The 25,728-nt window shown below is 34.6% G+C and overlaps 1 protein-coding gene across 2 annotated transcripts in view; it reads right to left on the bottom strand.

The window, feature by feature from the left end:
* The window catches only part of LOC144448308 (glutaminyl-peptide cyclotransferase-like), a 48,891-nt gene that overhangs the window by 10,309 nt on the left and 12,854 nt on the right, over window positions 1-25,728 (bottom strand). The window contains exons 1-3 of one of the 2 annotated variants that reach the window (XM_078138499.1): window positions 11,688-11,934; window positions 8,578-8,730; window positions 7,929-8,216 (exon numbers count right to left, since the gene is read on the bottom strand). In XM_078138499.1, the coding sequence (XP_077994625.1) occupies window positions 7,929-8,216; window positions 8,578-8,730; window positions 11,688-11,819 (573 nt within the window). In that variant the 5' untranslated portion in view covers window positions 11,820-11,934. Of the gene's footprint in view, window positions 1-7,928; window positions 8,217-8,577; window positions 8,731-11,687; window positions 11,935-25,728 lie in introns of those variants that run through there. The other variant, XM_078138507.1, reaches the window with a different exon arrangement.

Here is a 25,728-nt window from a genome sequence, read left to right as displayed (position 1 = left end):
CTTTGTCTAACGACATTGGTGTGGACACTTTGTCTAACGACATTGGTGTGGACACTTTGTCTAACGACATTGGTGTGGACACTTTGTCTAACGACATTGGTGTGGACACTTTGTCTAATGACATTGGTGTGGACACTTTGTCTAACGACATTGGTGTGGACACTTTGTCTAACGACATTGGTGTGGATACTTTGTCTAATGACATTGGTGTGGATACTTTGTCTAATAACATTGGTGTGGACACTTTGTCTAATGACATTGGTGTGGACACTTTGTCTACATTGGTGTGGACACTTTGTCTAATGACATTGGTGTGGACACTTTGTCTAATGACATTGGTGTGGACACTTTGTCTAACGGCATTGGTGTGGACACTTTGTCTAACGACATTGGTGTGGACACTTTGTCTAACGACATTGGTGTGGATACTTTGTCTAATGACATTGGTGTGGACACTTTGTCTAATGACATTGGTGTGGACACTTTGTCTAATGACATTGGTGTGGACACTTTGTCTAATGACATTGGTGTGGACACTTTGTCTAATGACATTGGTGTGGACACTTTGTCTAATGACATTGGTGTGGACACTTTGTCTAATGACATTGGTGTGGACACTTTGTCTAATGACATTGGTGTGGACACTTTGTCTAATGACATTGGTGTGGACACTTTGTCTAATGACATTGGTGTGGACACTTTGTCTAATGACATTGGTGTGGACACTTTGTCTAATGACATTGGTGTGGACACTTTGTCTAATGACATTGGTGTGGACACTTTGTCTAACGGCATTGGTGTGGACACTTTGTCTAACGACATTGGTGTGGACACTTTGTCTAATGACATTGGTGTGGACACTTTGTCTAATGACATTGGTGTGGACACTTTGTCTAATGACATTGGTGTGGACACTTTGTCTAATGACATTGGTGTGGACACTTTGTCTAACGACATTGGTGTGGACACTTTGTCTAATGACATTGGTGTGGACACTTTGTCTAATGACATTGGTGTGGACACTTTGTCTAATGACATTGGTGTGGACACTTTGTCTAATGACATTGGTGTGGACACTTTGTCTAACGACATTGGTGTGGACACTTTGTCTAATGACATTGGTGTGGACACTTTGTCTAACGGCATTGGTGTGGACACTTTGTCTAATGACATTGGTGTGGACACTTTGTCTAATGACATTGGTGTGGACACTTTGTCTAATGACATTGGTGTGGACACTTTGTCTAACGACATTGGTGTGGATACTTTGTCTAACGGCATTGGTGTGGACACTTTGTCTAATGACATTGGTGTGGACACTTTGTCTAACGACATTGGTGTGGACACTTTGTCTAATGACATTGGTGTGGACACTTTGTCTAACGACATTGGTGTGGACACTTTGTCTAATGACATTGGTGTGGACACTTTGTCTAATGACATTGGTGTGGACACTTTGTCTAATGACATTGGTGTGGACACTTTGTCTAATGACATTGGTGTGGACACTTTGTCTAACGACATTGGTGTGGACACTTTGTCTAACGGCATTGGTGTGGACACTTTGTCTAACGACATTGGTGTGGACACTTTGTCTAACGACATTGGTGTGGACACTTTGTCTAATGACATTGGTGTGGACACTTTGTCTAATGACATTGGTGTGGACACTTTGTCTAATGACATTGGTGTGGACACTTTGTCTAACGACATTGGTGTGGACACTTTGTCTAATGACATTGGTGTGGACACTTTGTCTAATGACATTGGTGTGGACACTTTGTCTAATAACATTGGTGTGGACACTTTGTCTAATGACATTGGTGTGGACACTTTGTCTAATGACATTGGTGTGGACACTTTGTCTAATGACATTGGTGTGGACACTTTGTCTAATGACATTGGTGTGGACACTTTGTCTAATGACATTGGTGTGGACACTTTGTCTAACGACATTGGTGTGGATACTTTGTCTAACGGCATTGGTGTGGACACTTTGTCTAATGACATTGGTGTGGACACTTTGTCTAACGACATTGGTGTGGACACTTTGTCTAATGACATTGGTGTGGACACTTTGTCTAATGACATTGGTGTGGACACTTTGTCTAATGACATTGGTGTGGACACTTTGTCTAACGACATTGGTGTGGACACTTTGTCTAACGACATTGGTGTGGACACTTTGTCTAATGACATTGGTGTGGACACTTTGTCTAATGACATTGGTGTGGACACTTTGTCTAATGACATTGGTGTGGACACTTTGTCTAATGACATTGGTGTGGACACTTTGTCTAATGACATTGGTGTGGACACTTTGTCTAACGACATTGGTGTGGACACTTTGTCTAACGGCATTGGTGTGGACACTTTGTCTAACGACATTGGTGTGGACACTTTGTCTAACGACATTGGTGTGGACACTTTGTCTAATGACATTGGTGTGGACACTTTGTCTAATGACATTGGTGTGGACACTTTGTCTAATGACATTGGTGTGGACACTTTGTCTAACGACATTGGTGTGGACACTTTGTCTAATGACATTGGTGTGGACACTTTGTCTAATGACATTGGTGTGGACACTTTGTCTAATAACATTGGTGTGGACACTTTGTCTAATGACATTGGTGTGGACACTTTGTCTAACGGCATTGGTGTGGACACTTTGTCTAATGACATTGGTGTGGACACTTTGTCTAATAACATTGGTGTGGACACTTTGTCTAAAACATTGGTGTGGACACTTTGTCTAATGACATTGGTGTGGCACTTTGTCTAATAACATTGGTGTGGACACTTTGTCTAATGACATTGGTGTGGACACTTTGTCTAATGACATTGGTGTGGACACTTTGTCTAATGACATTGGTGTGGACACTTTGTCTAATGACATTGGTGTGGACACTTTGTCTAATGGCATTGGTGTGGACACTTTGTCTAATGACATTGGTGTGGACACTTTGTCTAATGACATTGGTGTGGACACTTTGTCTAACGACATTGGTGTGGACACTTTGTCTAATGACATTGGTGTGGACACTTTGTCTAATGACATTGGTGTGGACACTTTGTCTAATGACATTGGTGTGGACACTTTGTCTAATGACATTGGTGTGGACACTTTGTCTAACGACATTGGTGTGGACACTTTGTCTAATGACATTGGTGTGGACACTTTGTCTAATGACATTGGTGTGGACACTTTGTCTAATGGCATTGGTGTGGACACTTTGTCTAACGACATTGGTGTGGACACTTTGTCTAACGACATTGGTGTGGACACTTTGTCTAATGACATTGGTGTGGACACTTTGTCTAACGACATTGGTGTGGACACTTTGTCTAATGACATTGGTGTGGACACTTTGTCTAATGACATTGGTGTGGACACTTTGTCTAACGACATTGGTGTGGATACTTTGTCTAATGACATTGGTGTGGACACTTTGTCTAATGACATTGGTGTGGACACTTTGTCTAATGACATTGGTGTGGACACTTTGTCTAATGGCATTGGTGTGGACACTTTGTCTAACGACATTGGTGTGGACACTTTGTCTAACGACATTGGTGTGGACACTTTAGTTCCTGAATTATATTGCACATATACAGAGACAAGATTTTCACAATAAATGTGGCTATTTTTTAGTAAAATAACTAGAATCAAAGAACACCTTTGATTCTAAACATTATAGACCTTCATATTCCGAAAACTTGTCAACACAACATTGCTACGACACTACACGTACAACACATTGAAACTTGAAAACACCATCACACATTTAGCTTGCATCAAATAAACTTGCTGTGGCTGCCATAAATAATAAAATATGTGTGAAAATATGGTTTCGTGTACAATTCATGGATTGCGGAACATCGTTGATGATGATCAGTACAGCCACTAATGTATGTAAACATGTGTAACATTACACCGTAAAAACGTACATTTGTGATAGTTACACCGCAGTGAAATTGTTTCAATTTGAATCTGTTATAATTCAACTATTGATAGAATTTTTGAATTAGTACAAATATCACATACATGAACTTGAGTTCATGAGCTAAATGGTTTGATATCACAATGTGTCTGAAAAAGGAAAATCTACTTTTCTGTCTGTGTCTGTCTGTCTGTCTGTCTGTCTGTCTGTCTGTGTATGTGTGTTTGTACGTGTACATACATGCATGAATATAAAAAAAATGAAATGTTCTCAATACTAATTCTGATCGACAGATGGCAGACATTTCTGTAGGCAGTTATCTTCTGCTTTATTTGTAGCATCTGCCATTTCCTTTGGGTTTTCAAGAACAATCTTTAAATAATTCAACTAGTTGAATTAACTTACCTTTAACACGATTTAAACCTACACTATAGAGCATTTACAATATATGACACAGAGTTTGTTTGGACTAAATTTTGGTAATAACAATATTGGCTGCTAGCGTACAATGTAGATGTGATTATAGAAATCTACTATGTACAACTAATGCACTGCTTCTACTATCTCACAACATACTGCTGACATTAGTTTAGAAAGTTACCAACAACAATAAAACACTGGCATGTTGAAACATGGAAATAGCTTTTAGATGTTATCATGATCACCGGCCTACGCCAATGGCCATTCAAATCCTGCATACAGCAGCACTCCATGCATTTGATAAGTCAGACCCTAGGGAAGGCATTTCTACAGGGGAAGGAAAACTTCAAAACAATGATCCTCCGGGAGTAAAGGGTTGAATCATGTTCTAATCTCTTTACTGGAAATGAAATTCAAAGGGCAAACTATCATCTTTCCAGTGAGTAGAGATTTCCTTTGTGAGTGCAAAGCATGAACAAGACAGCTACTAATGTAGAGTAAACCTGCCTTTCAGGGTATAATATTACTTATATTTGGTTGACTGACATCAACTAGTGTAATGTATATTTCAAAAAATCCCAAGATTTCAAGTAAACAAGTATTAAAGAGATTTGTCATGTTGACTAGTGTCGGCAATAATTCTTCCGTTATCAACTCGGGGATGTATTCCCAGTAGTCTGTTTACGTGCAAGAGCAATACCCTTGTTGTTTTTGTACTATCATTCCTGTAATTACGTCTACAATTATTATACCTTACTAAATCGTGCTATTGTCCAAACTCATAATTCTCTCTTTTATAATATAGTCCAGCTCCATTAATCATGTCATGACATTTTGCCAATGTAAATTACTAGTTGTTGTATGCCATACTATTAAGATCCTGGGTTATCGAACCTCTCAGCTTCCAATAAAGAGTGCTCATCCTGCTGTACAGGGAATACCACTGCAGGAAAGAATTAGGCACTATTTTCTCCTGAATAAGGCTGGATGACATCAGATTTTAGTGGCTTTTTTTCCCTCCATCTTTGGCTGATATGCATGTCTGGATGAATTGCTTTTTGTTTAGTTAACAATCACAATGTGATCACTTTGCAAGTTTTTATAATTTAGCTTATTATTTGCACATAATAATAATAATTTATTGTCCAACTCAATGGAAATTTGTCTTGGTTACACAGACTCGCAGAAAAATATCGACACACATTACATTCAAAGTAAGGTACAAAAAGTGGCAAATGCACACAACAAAGACAACATTAAAGGCATTACGTACACTGTACTAGATCACCACATGTCTATCTTGTACATGCTTGGTTAAGCATCCTGATAGCGGAAGGCACAAATGTATTGCCGAATCTATCGGTGCGACATCGAATTGAGCGGTATCTGCTGCCGGACCTTGTCTTAATGAAATTACAGTTCAGTGGATGAGTTTTATCAGCCAGGATGAGTGCGGCTTTGTTTTCACTAGATTTCGCAAATAGTTCACTCACACTGGGCACAGGTACTCCTACAATTTTCCTTGCTTGATTAATAACTCGATCTATTTGATTTAAACTAGACATAGTGATACTACCACCCCAGCAAGAAATACAATATCCTATGATCGACTCAATGGTAGATTTATAGAACATATGCAGAATTTTGCTAGATACACCAAACCTACGCAATTTGCGTAGAAAATACATTCTTTGTTGGCATTTACGGGTTAGTGCACATGCATGTTCACCCCAGGTAAGAGTGTTCGATAAAGACATACCAAGATATCTGTAGCTATTAACCCTTCCTACGTTCCCCCCCTTGATCTCAAGCATTGTGGGTTCTGAAGTATTCCTCCGGAAATCTATAATCATTTCCTTTGTTTTATTCACATTTAGGATCAAGTTATTATTGTCACACCAGGTCACTAGTCTATCCACTTCTTCTCTATAAGTTGTGTCTCGATTCGCTGTAATAAGTCCTACCAGGGCTTTGTCATCGGCAAATTTATAGAGCTTGTCGTTGCTGTTTGTATTTATTGGATTGCAATCGGATGTAAATATGGTGAATAGGGATGGAGAAATAACGGAGCCTTGTGGTGAGCCAGTGTTCGTCATTCGGCTACCCGAGCTTGTTGAGTTCACTTTAACAAACTGCATACGCCTGGTCAGAAAGTCTGCCACCCACCGGATTAATTGTTGGTTTACAGCCATATTCCTCAACTTCCTGATTAGCAAGTTGGGGGAGATGGTGTTGAACGCACTCGAAAAGTCCACGAATAGTACCCGAACCGAAGTATTACTAGCATCCAGATGCTGGGTTATTGTATGTAGAATGGACAGAACTGCATCCTCTGTACTCCTGTGTTGGCGATATGCAAACTGCAGTGGATCCTGGTATAACGATGTCTGAGAAACAAGATATTTCAGCAGAATCCGTTCAAGGCATTTCATGGGTATGGAAGTCAGTGCTACTGGCCTGAAGTCATTGTTCTTTGTTGGCCTTGGAATTTTCGGGATAGGGATGATACAACTTTTCTTCCAGTAGTGAGGGACGGTGTGAGTATCGATCGACATTATCAGATTAATATTGGGAAATATTGTTTTTTTAAATCATGTAAATTTCTGATAAGAAACATAGTTATGTTTGAGCAGCTCTAGTTAATAGCTAGATTTTTGAAGTGATGGGACCCTGAGGCACAGTGTGTAAGTCACAGAACTGTTGCACTTTAATAAATGGAAAACAATACAAACAATTGCTCCCTATAGGGCCATTCTATAGCATGGGAAAGCACTGATTACTGGCTAGAATTTGATTGACAAACTTGAAATGTAAGGTAAAACTACTCTCAAATTAACTATTGGAAGTTTATAATGTGTATTCAAGTTACAAGCTGACTTATCATATAAACACTTCAACTAGGTTGGTGTAACAGTCTGGTAATAGTTATAAGTTGAAATAAAACATGTACAGTGTATGTAATGCCATTAGTACACAACATTTAATACTATTATCCATGTTATCATGCAATAAGATTTAAATATTCAACACACTATAGTACCATGTGACTACAATGAATATCATTTATTTAAAACTGGTATCTCTGTATTACCAGTCTTGCATGGTGTGGACAACAATTTTTACATGTAAAGTGGCACAACCTGGCACGTTTTCAACGGCATTAAATATTGTTTTCTAAAATTACTCTCACAGTTGAGGGGTTTCCTTTACTTTATAGTTAGAGAAGACAAATATTGTATGGACGCAGGTTGAAGGAAGCAATAAACGTCTTAAACCTAAATAGGGCTGCAGGCATCATGAACCCAGCTCTATCATTCCAACTCATTTTACATATCAAGGATATAACACAAGTGACAAAAAGCCAAATTGTAGTACATCCCTGACAATGCCTGATGAGATATAAGCCAAAATTTGGAACTTGCTTCCAAAAAACCAAGTTTTGACTTTGTGAGTTGAATTTTTATTTGTAACCATTTCATATATCTGTTACATGTTTAAAATCATATTTCAGGTTAAAACGACATGAAATAGACCAAGATGTCTGCTGGTCAAGTCACTGCTTACCTTTTTAAATCCTGCTTTTAGGAGGCTGTCCATTTGTTTGGCAAGATCAAGCATCATTGCACAAGGCACGGCTGAATCAATAGCACCCAAGAAAACATTTTTGGGTTTGTTCAGCTGGGGTGGAAAGTATTTGGAATCATAATGACATGCAATAACCAAACGTCTTTTGGCTAAAGGATTCAAAGTACCGACAACATTCCCAAATTCCACTTTTCCAAATGGTGTATCATCAGTAAACTGATCTAAGTCTACCTCCCATCCAAGATCTTCTAAACGTTTAATAATTTTCTGAAAAAATAAAGTTAAAAGAAACATTCAGCATACCTCATAGCCTTGTCTCTCAATTAACTCATCGTAAAAGGCCCCGTTCAGATTTGGCTTAAACTTGGGGCGTGAACAAACAGCTATCTGACAGAACTATAGAAAAAGTTGGTCTAGAGGTCAGAACAAAGAATGGTCCTATTCAATCTGCAAAGTGCCACTGATACGATAATATTTCATGCAAGAACCTGGGATTGAATCCCTGGACTTTAACATGCATGATCCATCTGTGTTCCAACTCTTACCTGATAAAGATAAACATTATCTTAAAATACAATACAAAGTTCATGAATTGCCTACTATGAATAAAGATTATGAAATAACTTACTCCTCTAACAAAACGGTTTCCTTCTGAACCGGGTGGGCGCAGTATTAATATATCATTCAGGTATTGCTTGAACGATGATTCTGAATGGGTTTCTGATAAACTAGCAACTGTGGCTAGTTTCTGTGGTGTCAATGTTTCATAACTGAATCCACTCTACAAGAAAAGACAGCAAAAAAAAAAGAAAGTTATATTTGGGGATGTAGTCTTGAAGAAAGAAAGTTAGTCATACTTCAACTTGTACATGTATGGGAGAGAAAAACTGAAAGAAATAGGAAAATATTTTAATACATGAACTTGGAATTCTAGTAACAAGGAAGGGGAGAGATCTTGTATCTTGTTCACTGTGATGCTATTTGGCAGCGAGACAAAACTTGGGATGATCATTAGCGTGTGTTCAAACAACTTTATTATACATGTACATATACCTAGGTTTCGTGCCTGACAAAATTTAGTCAACCACCTCAAGATCATTTCTATGTTTGAGACACTTGTCTTAATTCAGTATGTTCAAATTTATCAAATTTTAAACCGTTATCCACAATATTATAATATGCTAATGCTCTCACTTTGGCATTTAACATTTGGGAAACTTCAATTAAAATACACTAATTCTTTTGGTTTTAAAGAGAACAACATGTTTTCAAAAGAGTTGTACTGCAATTATCACTTTGATGATTACAGTATATTTTTGAGATGTATAACAATGAAGGTTTTAACTAACTCAAAGCATTCCATTTATAACAAAATTTGCTTCTTGAGTTAATGTTAGAGACTGGTGGGTCAGACTAACTTTCTACTTTTATAACTACTAGTACCTGGGTCAGATTAATCAAAATACTTGTCGAACAACAAATGATGGCTTTCCATTGTGTCATTACTACACACACATATAGGCCACGCATTCTCACATTTCATACACAATTTCATCGCTGGTAATAAATTCATTTCAGCCATCTCTTGCTTCTTTCTGTTATTGTTAACAACACTTTTACCATGTACATATCCGCTGCTATCAAATTGATTTTTCCTGTAATTTCCACACTCACCACTTCAATGACTGGGTATCCATGGAAACCCATATTTCCTTGACAGATAACAAGCTAGCTATTTGTATGCATGTCCAACTCCTGCCAAGATCTTACATATATGTATGATTTCTTAATAACATATTTTTAATATTTTCACCAACCATAGGTAGTCACAATCTCTATAATAATATCCTGATGAAAATTGAATTATATGATCTCTCATCTGGTTGCATACCAAGTCTTTATTATGTACAGAGATCAATGTACCCGCTAAGCCAATTTGGTGTATTAAAAACATTGATACATACAAATTTCTTATGATGTACCTACATCTGATATATCCAATTTCTCATTACTTTTGACGCATTAAAAATCCCTATTTTTTAATATAATTTTGACCCACAGCAAAAAGTGTTGTCATTTATTAGAAAACACATTAATAAATATGTAGCCTGTATCATCATCCTGTTAAATACTTTTTTTTTAAAACTTTTAGACAGTAACCTTGTCAAAATTACTACTAGCATACAACAATAACAAATGATGACCAGTTCATTCATACTTTCCAATTTTCATTAGTCTGTCTACATTGCTGATCTGTGCACTGATGACACCCAATGTACTTTCAGTATGAGAGTACAAGACCTATTGGAGTCATAGATCAATGATGTATGCAGGGCTTAAAATTTTTTTTTTTATAAGTATCTTTCCAAATTCCATATTTGATTTCAATACAAATAACGGCCAAACCATGGCTTACAGTGTTAACTTTTAATCGATAAATCCATACATCGTCTATCTGTCTTTATCTCAAGATTAGTATCCACTTCTTGGATTAAAATAGAATCACTCATTATTGAACAGTTCAGCAGGGTAAATTTTACTAGGATATAGCAAAAAAAATACAATGTGACGTGATGGATAATGACAATCCATGAATGAATACATAGAGTTTATCGTCTGAAAGAAATTTATCATATTTTGCTTTCTCTGCTGTTATACTGCCAAAATACCATACATAAATGTATACTGACCCTGCTATATCATGCCTGTGTTGGCAACAAAAATATCGAGATCCAATTTGAATTATGGAATGGGAACAGACCTAAATCAAAACACATTTACAGTCTAATAACCTATGCATCTAAACCCATCTATCATGTTGCAGGTCAATTTGCAATGCTACAGGGGCCAATTTGCCAAGTCAGAGGTCAATTTACCATGTCAAAGGTTAATTTGCCACATGAATTCAACAGCTGGCTTGCTGAATATTACTTACTACAGGTTTTTATGATCACATATTATTGTAAAGACAGACTGACTTCAATGAAATCTATAAAGTTTAATAATTGACAATTTACTGTGTCAAAACAAGCCTTTGACACCTGCTATCATATTATTCAAGATAACATATACATATGTATAGGTACATGCAGAGTGACTGAAAATGTTTCATAGGAATGTACAAACCATATGGTTTATAAATTAAATTCTAATATTTTGCAATTTATAATGAACTGCTTCATAGATGCAAATGACAATATCATTAGTATAAACTTGTGTATAAAATTAGAAATTTACTATAGATTTTGAGAAAAAATTGGATATGAATATACATACTACTAATTATTCATTGATCATTCTTTTATTTTTTACAGATTACAGTTACAGTTGACACTGAATCAAATTACCCACTCTGTTTATACCTCTGACCTAATCTTAACCAACCTATCTCTCTCTTTGCACACAATAACCTTAACAATTTCACTTTTTTTAAAAAATCTAGTTTAATTTTAATTTAATGTTCTGATTTTGGTTTATGATTTTTAGGAATGTATCATAGTGATATACTATATTTTAATTTTCATATGTTAATATTAAAATAGTTATGTCATCATGCATAACTAGATAATATTTAAAATATGCATTTGTTGAATATAGTATTAGTAATTTTAGTGTTTAGTTATAGTTGAAAATTAACAGCATGTAATTGTAACAAACGTGTCTTTTTCACATATGTGAGCATCACACACCTACAGTCTTGTCCTATTAACAAAGTAAAGTTTTGGCATAATTGCCTACCTTTTTGCCACTTTCTGTGTCATGACCGGAGTCCCGGCGTGAAAAAATAATAACAAATACCACACAAAGCAGGAGAATCAAACACGCATTTCTGCATTTGATGGAAGCCCCGTATTTGTACAACCATTGCATAGTAGATGTCCCTGTCTTACACACTGAGTCACCTGTTTACATGTTCATGACTAACTTGCAATACATCACTGTCAGCTGACATATCATGTATATCACTACATGTATTCTGTATGGTGAGTATGTTGGGTGCTACAAACAGCTGGCCACTGCTACTATCAAAATTGAGTGTTTGTGATTCTGTACTCCAGTGGCTCATTTACATAACAAAAGAACGTAATTCACTTGTTATCATTCTGTTAATCCTTTTGGTAACTTTCACTTCCTGATTGTTGGGGTGATTTACAGACTTGATGGGAAACGCTGTCCCCAAACAAGTTAACAGCAAGCAGTTAGTAAAATTGTGCCCATATCACATAATAAATCTGCATCAGACTTACGTTGATATTTAACTAAAGAATAAACGTAAAATTATTTTGTTTAAGGTTTGTCATACTGTTATTTTCAATGATAATCCACAACCGTACAATTGTCATTTCCACTAAACTACCTCAGGAAGCAAGAAATAAATTATTGAAAAACTGTTCGAATGTTCTACAGAAATTAATCTGGCAAAGAGCGAACTTAACTTACCTCAGCTGCAAGGAACCAGTTACATGCAAACATGATTAATTGTTAGTATAAAAACTGTACTCATAAATAACAATGTTATATGCTTCCAATGAGACTCAATGCCGACAAAAACTATCAAATCTCGCAGACATTTATTTTTATCGTTTTTTGGAATACAAAAATTTTATAGTGGTTGGATACATAATTCAGTTTCAAATTGATAAAATATTCATTTACTGCATCATATAGCAAACCTTAAACTCATTAATAACTCCTAATATTGAAGTAATCATCATTTGGGATTTAGAGACAGAATACATTGCTCACATCATACTAAGTAATTTGAGCTATTTTCATGTACAATCCCTCCGACAACATATGTTTTTGCATCCTTACTGAGTCACAGATTTCTAACTGTGATGTCACTTTGACACTACTTCCCTTGATACCCCAAGTTTTATTTATTGAGCTTAGAAACCTTTGAATGACATCTTGACACACACAGGATATAATCAATACAGTGTCAAAGATACATGTACAAAGGTGGCGACATTGGTTTCGATATTTGACAAGCTACGACTTTAAATATCAAATCTTGTACCCTGATGTGTATACTTTAAAGTGTCGTATATACATAATTCTACAAATGTTGTGACACAGAATATAACAACCATAATTTCAGTTCCAAATCAATACAATTCACATACATATTCTGTATTCATTTTTTACTAGCTCTCAAACGCAGTCTGAATGAGTACCAAGGAAAAGCTTCCTGTCGGTAAACCACAGAAACTTGTAATACAAACTTGTAAGTCATATATCACAGGAACATATACACAAATGAAACCCATAGTGAATCACAGCAACTTGAAATGAAATCCTGTTAGACACAACAGGAACAAAACCCAAAAGTTCCACCCAGTGAAGGTCAAACTGGTTTTTTTGCATTGTACACTAGCTATATGAAACCTTTCACTGTTCCAGCCAGTGATGATTAAAAAATCTGTAATATTTCACTTAGTTTTCAACAACAGGAATTGATAAAGTGAAACCTTCCAGGCAGTGATGATTAAAAGTCTATGTGTGTACATATATGTATGTCTGACACTAGGTGGGCTATCTCATCAAGGTAGATGATGACATTGTGAATTGAGGCCACTGACACTGCAACAAAGCAGCAATGTTGATAGGGTTGAACAACACAATAGCTTACAGTCTACAATGTTATCATTCATAACAGTTTAATACCTTGATCTAGATATACACTTCATGCGTATTACACTCTTAGCATATTTAGAAGTATTTTGACAATAAATAAATTGATGTCAAAATTCACTTTACTCCACCTGTAACTGTCTTGCTATAATCTGTACACCTACTATGTAGGGTCAAAGATACATGAAGACCCAGGAGTATATGAACATTAGCTGTCAGGACAAATTAACATTGATGTACGTTCCACAAGATATACTTGAATGGTCTTGAAGGATGGATTTAAACATATCTGACACCTATTTCATCATCTCAGCTATATTTAACCCTTCTCACAGATTGGGGAAAAACGTTCTTCTGTTGTGGCACACAAAAAAATAGCCATGCATGGATTTAGAATCAATTTCACTGTTGAATCACCATATGCATTACCTGACAAGATACAAGCTGTCTCACAAACAGTACAAGCTTCACTGGACAGTGAGTGGCCTATATCCATTGCACACGTATTCAAATAAATAGGCTGGGCATGAAATTCTCAATTCATGAGCTTAGTTCACTACATATCAGTATACTTCGGCATATGGTCACTTTCACACTATTCAGCTATCACTATATATCAAATGCTGACCTTATCCAAACTTTGTTATTTTCTACAAAAAAACTGTATTTAATCATAAACACTCCACCAAGGTTGGAGGGTTTATGATTTAATATTCACATATTACAGAGTATAATCTTCTGAATCTGCTTCTTGCATACACACACCCACATTCACACATACACGTTATTAGTACAAAACATACATAGAACTGTGAACACATAAAATGGATAAGAGCCCCATGACTTGTCATCATTAGTAATAAAATATATGAAAAGCTGCGTGTACTTTAATGCAAATATTGCTGTGAATAAAGCATTGTAAAAATCTGATTTAATAGAGCTAGACAGAGTGAATGGCCTAAAGCTGTCTAATTTTTCATTTGATAACGTATCATTACAGTCGGACAGTCAACAGAAATGAATTGCTGTCCTGTCAGTTGTAACATGACATGGACATATGATTTCTACATGCCACAATAAAGGACTGTCAGGCAATCAAGTCATAAAAATCTCATTAGACTACAGGTATAAATATGAAGATAAAAAACGATCTGAATCATGAAAACTTGATACTGTGTGACAAATCCACTCTTCCTATTCTGTATTGTTAACAAGATAGATGCAGACAATACAAATGAGGGAATAGCGTGTCGTAAAGTATGATCGTATACATAATAACCGCAGGTAGCAAAAGTCATTTCTGTTTTTAATAAGTCTCTGTGATCAATCAGAAGCCACTTAGAGTGCCGATTTCTCGACAAATTTCTCCAAGGTGTATGTCTTCTATCACACGATATCGGAAGTGAACCAGCAAGGCTGTAGGATTATATTTCCATCGTGATACATGAGCTCAAGTTAATTGTGAGAATCTATCGGTTCTTTTTATACTCATTCTTGTTTTGCTGAATGTACAGGAAACCCTATTATATTCATTTTTATGAAACTTTTTGATAAAATTAATATAAGCTTACCTGATCCAACTGGTATTATTTCTACTATCAAATAATCTACTCAACACTGTAAAAGTAACCACAATACTATCTACATTGCATACTTGAGGTTGTTTCCTTATGGCAGAAAATCATCTTTTTTCATCAAAAGCAAACAGTTTTTTTTTCCTAAACTGCCTCTTTAAAGGCTACATTATGTTTTTGACATACTAAAACGAATACCCAGCCTTGTAGGCAGAACCTGTCATTTCAAATAACTATACAGTGGAACTCTGTGAATTATAGCACTACCAACTACTCTGTGCAGCCATTATGGTTACTCTTCAGGGGAGAGAAGGGAACATTACTGGATACTTACATGAAAGAGATTTCCATTAACACTTATTTAATTTGTTCTTTTCCATTAAATGCAATCTTTATCATTGCCATTCTCTGTTAAAATTACCATGAAAAGGTTAATTCTTTTCTCTCAAATAATGATGTACGATAACTAGATCTATAGCTTAGGGTGACCCCATTTTTTTCTTCTGTTTCTCATTACTCGACAGACACAAATTTTCAGCTCCGAAATCAAAATAAATTGTTTTTTATTTTCACCCGCTCTTAATATTTTGTGGAACAGTGTCCTCTCTGGCAAGAATAAGCAAGTGAATAAAAAGAACATAAAGAGAAGGAAAAGGAGGGGCAGATGGGGAAACAAAAACACAAAAATATGTCCCCCTCATAAAGCTGATTCAAAGATTATGCACGGTAAAATTCCTATTAAAAATGTCAACTCAGCTTCCTTTCATTTTGTTAACAATTGCCATGGAATGGAACATGAAGCTATTAGAAATCCAACTATATGTACAGCTATGTTATCAAGTAATTTCAATAGCTGTTTAAGATGATTTAATTCTGAATTCATATTGCTAAGTATGAGTATTATCAATTACAGTTCACCTTCATTTTACAGTTTGAAAGTATTTTATAATTGAAAATTACCTCTCTAAAGCTATTTTGTAGGTGTGCATTTGCATCTTTATTCAAAGAATTCCTAAGCCATACTACTACATGTACATGTAGTTATGTTATCATTTATTAAGGTAGAATAGTATACATTTATAGATACACCATGACATTTGAAGATTTTGAGTGAATTTAGTTTAGTTTTATTTTGGAAAGAATGCCATGACCATGTCAATCAGAGGGTTAACACACCTGTTTGATGTCTAAATTGAACATAATTTCATGTTTCTGTAATGTATGACATTTGCTCCATCAGCAATGTAACATGTCTGCGGATCCGGCACTCACTTCTGACGGCATTGATGAAATAGCATATAACATATAAGTCTGCACTCTTTTTAGAAAAATTAAATGTAAGAGGAATTATACAATGTTGTTGCAAATTGAGCACATTTTAATTCTCACATCTACATTGGCAAAAAATTTTTCATATATGACAACATGACTATTATTAAGAGCTGCCTCAAATATCCAGAACCTAGTGCCATTGCAATGTAGATTCTCTACTTTCCTTGTATCTTAGTACATAATGTAGAATTTTTTGAAGGCATTGCATACAGTTTAGTACAACATATGTGTGTCCTAAGCCTGCCTCTAGGCATCAGTTGAGCCTAGGAAAACTCCATTCAAATATATCATATACTGAAGGCACCAAAAATTACATTCATAATTCTAGGTACTGTATTTGCCACATCACAAAGGAGTACTTGCCACTCAATATCCAATAGCACAACATTGATTGAACTAGCATTGGGGCCTACTAATTTTGTTATTCATAACTTCAAACTCTCATATTACCCATTACATCTCAATTTCTTTGTTAGTTTTGTACTGGAACAATATAACCTTTATTATCTCTCTGCCAGACAGTTATAATTAGTTAAATTTTATAATAATTCTCATTGACTTGATGTCCATTACAATTATGAGATGTATGAAATTTAAAGTGAATTACATGTCATTATTTCATTAAAATCCCTGCTTTCATTCAGACTTGTCAATACACGTTATATATCCTGTTCAGCAGGGATTGACTATGAAATGTAGCCAACCCACGCTTGACGTCAATTCATTGTTCCCTTCAAAGACAAATCAATGTTTATCCAACAATGAGAAAGCAAAACGTCATAGGCTAACATCAGACCAGCTTCAAAATTGCCTTTATAAGTGTTTTACTTTGTTTAACTGATTTTTTGGAATATTAAAATACATCATGTATACATTCATGAATCTTGCCAGATGTTGCATGATCACTATGGGTAGACGCAATTATTCTTGTACTGTAATGCACCAAGCAATTTCTTTCAAAATCAGGAAGCATTTCAAGGCAGAATTTCTTCCAGGCTTTTAACTGCCTCAGTAGACCAAATCCATTACACATATTATCCACTGTGTGACTAAATGGGTAATCTGAAAACTTGCTATTTGCTATTTTAATTATTTTTTAACATGCAGTATATATATATAATATCAAAATAAAAATACAGAACCAATTAGTATGGAAAACAAGAACTTTTTCTTTCAAAATTATACATGCGTTAATTTAAGAAATTTAGTTATCAAACATCAAATATCTAAATTGATAACTTAGTAATGACATAACAATTAAAACATACCTTGCACTGTTACAGTATCAACACAGAGATTGTGGTAACAATGATGTTATTTCCTGTAAGATTTCACAAAATCCCTTGCAGGAAACCCCAAATGGCAGAACATATGCACATGCAGTTAGGGTGTTTTTCCAAATTTCAAAGAATAAGTTACAGAGGTGCTATTGTATCACCTAAATCATATGTTGATGTTGATGTAGATGGCAGTAATTATACAAGCACACAGACTTTACAGCTGGACTTTTCCTTTAATTATCAAAGTTTATTTGCAAAACTGCTTTTCATACCAGCTTTAATATTTTGCAAAAGCGAAAACACATCACTGAAAGTGAATAGCGTGTACTTTTTCTGAATTTTCAAGTGTTGAAATGGCTTGCTCAAATAGCAAACTATAATTTTAATCCAAAGACCGAGTGATTTCTTCTCTTCATACCAGCAGTGTCATTACAACAGTACCGAGATTCCATCATTTGTTGAAATGCTATTCTAATTTACTCAGCAAGTTTTCTCGTTAAATGCCAAAATCAGAACTGAAGTGATGATAAAAAAGCATTTCAAACTACTGAAATCCCATTTCAATATTTATCAGACTGCCCACAAAGTGGGGTCACTGTAGAGTTTAACAGTATACTGTATGTTGGTATGCTATTGGAAATGTAGTGGTGTTGCTGTTGCTAAGAGAAATCAGTTATGACTATAATCATTTATGGCCATGCATTTAGAATATTTAGTTATTATCATAAGATTCTATTGCTATGAAGGTATCTGTTATGGTTCTCTACAAATAGAAACTAAATACATTAAAACCAGTCATCTATTCATGCACTTTATCAACAGTATTCCTGTATACAAGGTATACAAAGGCTGAACATATCACGCTAAGCCTGTACTGGTAATGGTTCTATGTATTGCAAATTTGCAAACTGGGTATGAATTGTATGGATATTCATTCATATCAATGATTTTTTTTTTTTCATTTCTGAAGAAATTTGCTAAATATAATGGATATTTCTGAATGCTGTTTACATTTAATTTGAGAACATCATAACTTCATATTGTCTTTCAAAGATCTGTGTTTTTTATATAATGTGATGTACTATTAATACAGGGAAAGATTTGTCATGTATTTGTCTCCAGTAACTACTCATTACAATGGAGACAGGAATGCAAACAATGATGAATATTTCAGTTTAATGATATACAAGTGTACATGTAGAAGCTATTCATTATACTGTCAGAATGATGTATTATCTACTAAGATTCAGAAGAAGAATTTGCAATGTTTAACTTTGAAATAAAGAAGGATCAGACTGAAAATTAGACTTATTCTTTTAAATATGTTTCGTTTAAATATGAATACTTGATGATTTTAATACAGAGTTTGAAAATAACATTAAAATTGTGTCAATTTTGCTTCTTGAAGGTAGTCAACCATCTATGTTTACCTTTGTAAAAACACCAATCTAAAATTAACAGACAGACATGGTAAACTATTCGTAGAGTGGTTTAAATGATACACAGCAATACTGTGACTGATGATAATATATGCCATAACTAGTCCACACCAAGATACCTATAGCTGAGTGATCAATCAAACTGAATGATATTATCAGCACTTGACATTTATAAGATTAGTGTTGCTACCTACAACATAATGATGAATGGGACTTAATGCACCATTTCATTAACTTTAAATATCAGCCTGACAATTTAAAACTTTTTATGTCTTGCGGCGGTAACTTTCTATGCTGTAAAAATAAATGGACTAAACACACTGTAAGGCTTTCAGTGCCTCAACATGCAAGATATACAACTTATTTGATTTGTAGTCACTTACAATGATGACTGTAAAAGAAGTATTCCAAAAGTAAACACATGGAACATGATGTGGACAGGATGAACAATAAGGGAGACATTAGAAAAAGGACAAATATTATGAGAAGTGGCAGGGTGGTTGTATATAGTTATGGATAGAATTGGCAGGCTAACAGCTATGATGTAGGTAGAAGGGGAAAGGGGTATGCAGTACAGCAGTTACTCTTAATAGAGCTAACAAAATGGCTGATATGGTGATATGGCCAGAATGACATTTGGTTTGAGTAGAATGGTGTCAGCACAATGCAATCAAAGAAGGTGCAATGGGTAAACAGTATACTATACTGTAGGTAGTGCTAGGTTAATAATAGAAGTACAGCATGGTCACATTGTCTGAGAGCTGAGTTGAATTTCTATTGATGCTATGCCTCTTTTTGTGGTGACGACTTAATGTTTATTAATATTATACAACTAATCCTCGTCTCTCTTCTTTTCATATACACTTGCAATCCCATTCAAACCAGGTCACAGTGTCAGCAACCTAGTACTACTATTTAAAGGGTGCTAGGAATACCGGTATATGACTCATAAAGATGGGTATTAACCTAAATACCTAACAGTAAAATTGGGTAGATTGGAATTTATCACTGGGAGTGGTCAGAATGGTGTTAAGGATCTAGGATCTAGGAAAGGACACTAATACATAGCTAGTAGAATGGCTTGAAGGCTATCAATCAAACATGTGGGTCCAGATGTTTGATTATTAAGTGCAGGTATGGATATTGGGCATATCAATTCTGCTTGCCGCTGTCCAGAATTTTCAGATGGTCAGAATGTTGTTTGCGAAAGGTACATGTGGGTTCAAATGTTGGGTCTCGGGTAATTTGTGCTTGCACATGCCCAGAACATTCTGATTGTCAAAATGTTGTTTGCCAACTGTACAATGTAGGTAGTCTAGAATCTGTATGGCTTAATGACAAGTCATGGTTTCAATCCCAGATCTTGCATTAGTGTTATCAGTTGAACTATTAGGATAGGATCATTCTACTGTTCTAGACCATAAACAGGTTTGGATGTCCATGGATTATCAAAAGATGTGGGTCCATCTGTTGGGGTCTACAGGTTATTATATGTATTTCTGTTCATCTTAGTCCTGAACATTCAGATGGTCAAATGGTGTTTAAAAGGTAATCTACACTAGAATGACTTAAGGTGTCAAAATTGGGGCTGAATATAGGTATTGGAGGAGCCACTAGTACTAGTGGTGAGGTTGGTAGAATAGCACAGTAATGGAGTTGATAGAATACATTTAATTAATTACAGTCCGTTGATGGAGTAGACAGGTGGCTATAACAATATGTACATGTATATGTGGTATAAAAAGAACACAGAATAACAATCAAATGGTAGCTATGGATATAGGATGGTAGTATGGTATAGTAGGAAAGAACATAAAGAGGTAAATTTCTATAGTTGTAGTGGGCAGGAGAATACACATTTGTATATTATATGACATATAATGGAGCTAGCTAGTGCATATCAAGTGGGTAATACTAATAATAAACTACAACCACTAGAAATTTGAAGAGTACATTGAAATGTAAATATGGCATTTAGAAATGAGTTTACATACATACATTGTACATTGTCAAGGTACCTGTATGTATGATTGCATTACATTTCATTGAAGTACATGATCACATGACAAGGTACATTGTACTTGTATAGTCACTACTAAAAATAATCATTTCACTGCAGGGAACAATATGTTCAATATCTGTATGCTTTTGCAATTTAATTATCCCAAGCATTTACTTCTACAACAGTAAATGTGGTCCTATGATCCATCTGTTACACATTAATTTTCACAATGGTGTTATTGTTGAACACTATTTGTAGGCCTGCATGGGCATCAAATACACTTATTTTTACAAGACAATGCATGTTCATATAATCTTTTTCTACTTGTAATTACAGCCCAGTGTGTGTACATGTACTATTAACAGTGCTTACTGATTTGTTAATAATTTGTTTTCAGTTTATTTCTGCAAGTATTCATGTTTGATGATATTATGGACTTAGGCAGCGATTGTCATAGATTTGATGGCAGATTGGCAATTAAAGAGTATGCTATATGACTTCACCCAGCAAGTGGTGGTGAATTTTAGATATATAGATAATTATGATTACTATACAGCTCAAGGAAGTACAAATGGATAAACCATCATTATTGATTAAATACATCTATATCTGCCATCCTCAACTCGGCACAGCTTGACTGCATTACATGTATATGACCAGTATGTGGTATACAATCATCCGCAAGCTACACTGAGCAATATGAATGTATTTACAATTTATAAATATGATTGTTTACCTTACATATTTTGTTGAATCAGATTGCAAGTTGTTTAACATTACTATACTGCATTTCTTCCTGGTCAAAAGAAGCTTGTGCTAAAGTTCCAAATTATAGCACTTTATTTGCTCACAGGTAATGATAAAATATATAGGCCATTGAGAAAAGTAAATTACATCATAGCTTTGTAATTAGCAATAATAGTGAAAAGACATAAACACACAGTTGTACTTATACTGGTATCATAGAGTTTAACAAATTGCACTAAAATTAATTACATTTAATCTATTGCAGTTGCTACAGCCACTGTCATGGTTACCAGGAATTCAAATGATGGGGAGTGTTCCGAGTGTACATTATCTAGGACATCTCAGTGCCACATCATGCTATTTGCATTTCCAGCATTTTGAGATTGATGAAACATGATAATTTAAAACCTAATGGCACATTTCACAGTATTCATCACAACTGGGTTTTTTTTTTAAGCCTGGAGTCATTTCAATCAAGCTTAATACAAATATCCAAAAACATTACGTAAAATGTGCCTCAGGGACAAATTTTACTAAATATCAAAGTTTTTCAAATTTCTCAAACTTTGTTATATGAACGCTAGTTCCAGGTCCCTTTTTGAATAAAACAACACTTTTGGGGTTCATCATCTTAATTTCAAGAAAGTCAACAATTTTCTCATAGAGTTAATACAGTATTCTGCAGCCATTTTGGATTCTAAATGTATTTATTTTATAGCCTCTACTTAAAAATTTGAATTTGTTCTTGATTTTAACTATAAGTTGTTGCTCAAAACAAATAACAGCAAGTGTTGACATGTGAGACTTATTTCTGGGGCACATACAACATTAATTAAACACAAAAAAAAGTTAATTTGAGTTCTAAAGCCAGACATTGCACGAAAAACACGGTACAAAAACTTCACATTAAACATGAAGGCCCATTTGCCAAGTAAAGTACTACCAAACTGTTTGTAGATTGGAAAACCAATATGTGATTTGTTACATTTGGATGGCTTCAAGAGGAGAAAGATCATCAGTCAGTTAAAGTTACAACGTAATTGGTTACTATCAGCTGTTAGGCCCTTAGATTACTTTCTCATTATCATATAGATGATTTCTTGATTACATTTCCTATCTATGTGAGCACGCTACTCCTGGCACAGTCCTATGAATACCTGAAACATGCAGCTGTATTCAGTAACTCAGGGACTCGATTACTCCTCAAAAATCACTCCTATATGTAATCAATAAATTTAGCATTTGTCATAATGAGATGTCAGTTGTTAAAGTATTACAGAATTTCACTTCCGTCATTTCTAGACATTTTTCAATGCAGGTGGAATTCTTGGAAACACTTACTGCCAACGAGCAGGACAGAATCAGACATGAATTCCCGCCTTGATAACTTTACTCATAAAGAATTTAAATGAATTCTTTTACTTTAAATACATGTAGCTTTCAGATGGGAAATCAAGTAATTGTCAACTACCTCACTAGACATGAACCATGATCACCCTCTTCAATAATGCAATCTTTAGTTAACTAGTGAGATAGAGAAACCATGAGCTGCATTCTGACTAGCTAAGGTGATTCTTTATTCTGATTACTCAATATATTTCTTTCTTCTCGTTAGATGAGGCATTTCATAATATTTCAAAGGAGACTATTCCTATAGCTCTATATCTATGATGAATACAATTTATTAAGAATAATAATGTTTACAATATTAAAGCTGATTCGTTATTCCAACCACCCCATGTAGTTCTATTATTGAAAGGAAATGGTGTCCACCTATGATTTCTAGATATGTACATGTGTGTGTGTGTGTGTGTATATATATATATTGATATTTCATAATAGATTATTCTTCTATCTCTATGATATAAAATATATTATGAATGATATTTATTTCTGATTGTTTATCTGAACAGCCAATGTAATTCTTTTAATTTCAAAAGAACAAATGGAGTCCACTTATGTTTTCTACAACTGTGTCACACTCTTCGACATTTCATGCATACTAGATTATTCTTCTATCTCTATGATATAAAATTTATGAATAGTTATTTCTGATTCTTTATTATTAATATTTATTTCTTGTAAAAAAAAAACGCTACACGTGCGTCCAAGTACATTGTACAGACTGAAGTTAAAAATTGCAAAAGTAAATAATGAAAGAAACTAACATCACACAGAGAAGAAAAAAATCAGCACTATGTATAAAAACCGACCCATTAAAATAATTCACCTTGTATAAAAACCTACCAATTAAACTGACCAGTTTATCCTAAAAAGCCACTGTAATTCTTTATTTTTCAAAAGAGTAAATGTAGTCCATCTATGTTTTCTACAAATTATTGTATCATACTCTTTGATAATATTTCAAAATAGATTATTCTTCTATCTCTGTGACATACAAGTTAGTATGAATGATACTGTTTATGGTACTAAATATTGATGGTGCCTGTAACTATACAAGAAATACAACACAGTAACATGATACATATATATAGGACTTCCATGTGATCACATCTGTTAGTATATAGTATAGTCTACCCAACTCATCAAATCAGTTCTGGTTAAAGCAGATAAAACCTATACACATTACAATAATCTGTAAAATCTCTTAATATTTCAACTATCATTAAAAGGTTGCTGAACAGTCCCAAGTTATACAGAGTATAATTGTTATAAGTAACATAAAATGAATAACAAACAGAATTTTTTAATATTTTTAATAATTACATGTAAGTACATTGAACACTAGTTGATGGGATGCATACAGTCGGAAGTAACAATTCTATTAGTATTATTAGTGTTTTCAAAGTGAAAAAAAATCCAAATTAATATTCTAGGCATTTGTTAAATATTTTAGCGGGAAAGAAACAGAATGTGCAGTGTATCATATTACAAGCTAATAGATATACAATTTGACCAGAATATTTAGAATACTCTGTACCAGTAGACAAGCTAGCTGTCAATCATTTCAAAGTTTCTGATATATAATTTACTATGAACTATTTTAGAGCAAAATCAGCTGCGAAATGATATTCATGATTCAGCTTAATTATTAGTATTTGCAATCACCTTTGCCATTTAATTTTCTTTACCATTCTACCTTGCAAGAATAGCTTCTTGATTGAAACAGATCCCACAAGGCATTTGTATATAAATTGCTTGCCTATTCTTTGACTTTACCCCGTTTTTCATTAGTCTGTATACAGTGTGTATGTATAAAGTCAAATTGCTCACTTTGAGTTGTTGCCTATCATTGATGTGATCATTGCCCATTCAAATCTCTCTATAACAGCCTTGATATTTTTTCCATTGACTATTAATACTAAATCACCGTGTGTGATTTCCCCTGAGTTACCATCACATAGTAGATTCTGTTCATAACAATCGACCAATTTGTAAAAAGGCTTATGTGGAAACAATTTATAACTTTGACATGAAATTTACTTTTCCATAGCTATATATAAGTTCAATGATTACTTTACACATTTATTCTGCGACATCCGGCCCATTCCATTTTGTTTTTGCTGCACTGTGTCTACAAAATGTGAACTTATGATTTAGAAATATCTAATTTGGGTGTCGAATGAAAGTAAGGCAACATCAAATGTCAACTTATGATTATAACTGTTTTTTTTCATTTCTAGGTTTCTCATGGCCTCACTAACAATAGATATTCAGAATCAGACAAATGTTTTTTTAATTAAAGCCCTCAGACTGTAATATTTAAAAGGCACAACTCTGATGGAAACACCATTAAGCATGTATCTGTGT

The sequence above is a fragment of the Glandiceps talaboti genome, chromosome 2 (genome assembly GCF_964340395.1).
Source record: "Glandiceps talaboti chromosome 2, keGlaTala1.1, whole genome shotgun sequence".
Classification (NCBI taxonomy): Eukaryota; Metazoa; Hemichordata; class Enteropneusta; family Spengelidae; genus Glandiceps; species Glandiceps talaboti.
This window is presented reverse-complemented; position numbering and strand designations above follow the sequence as displayed.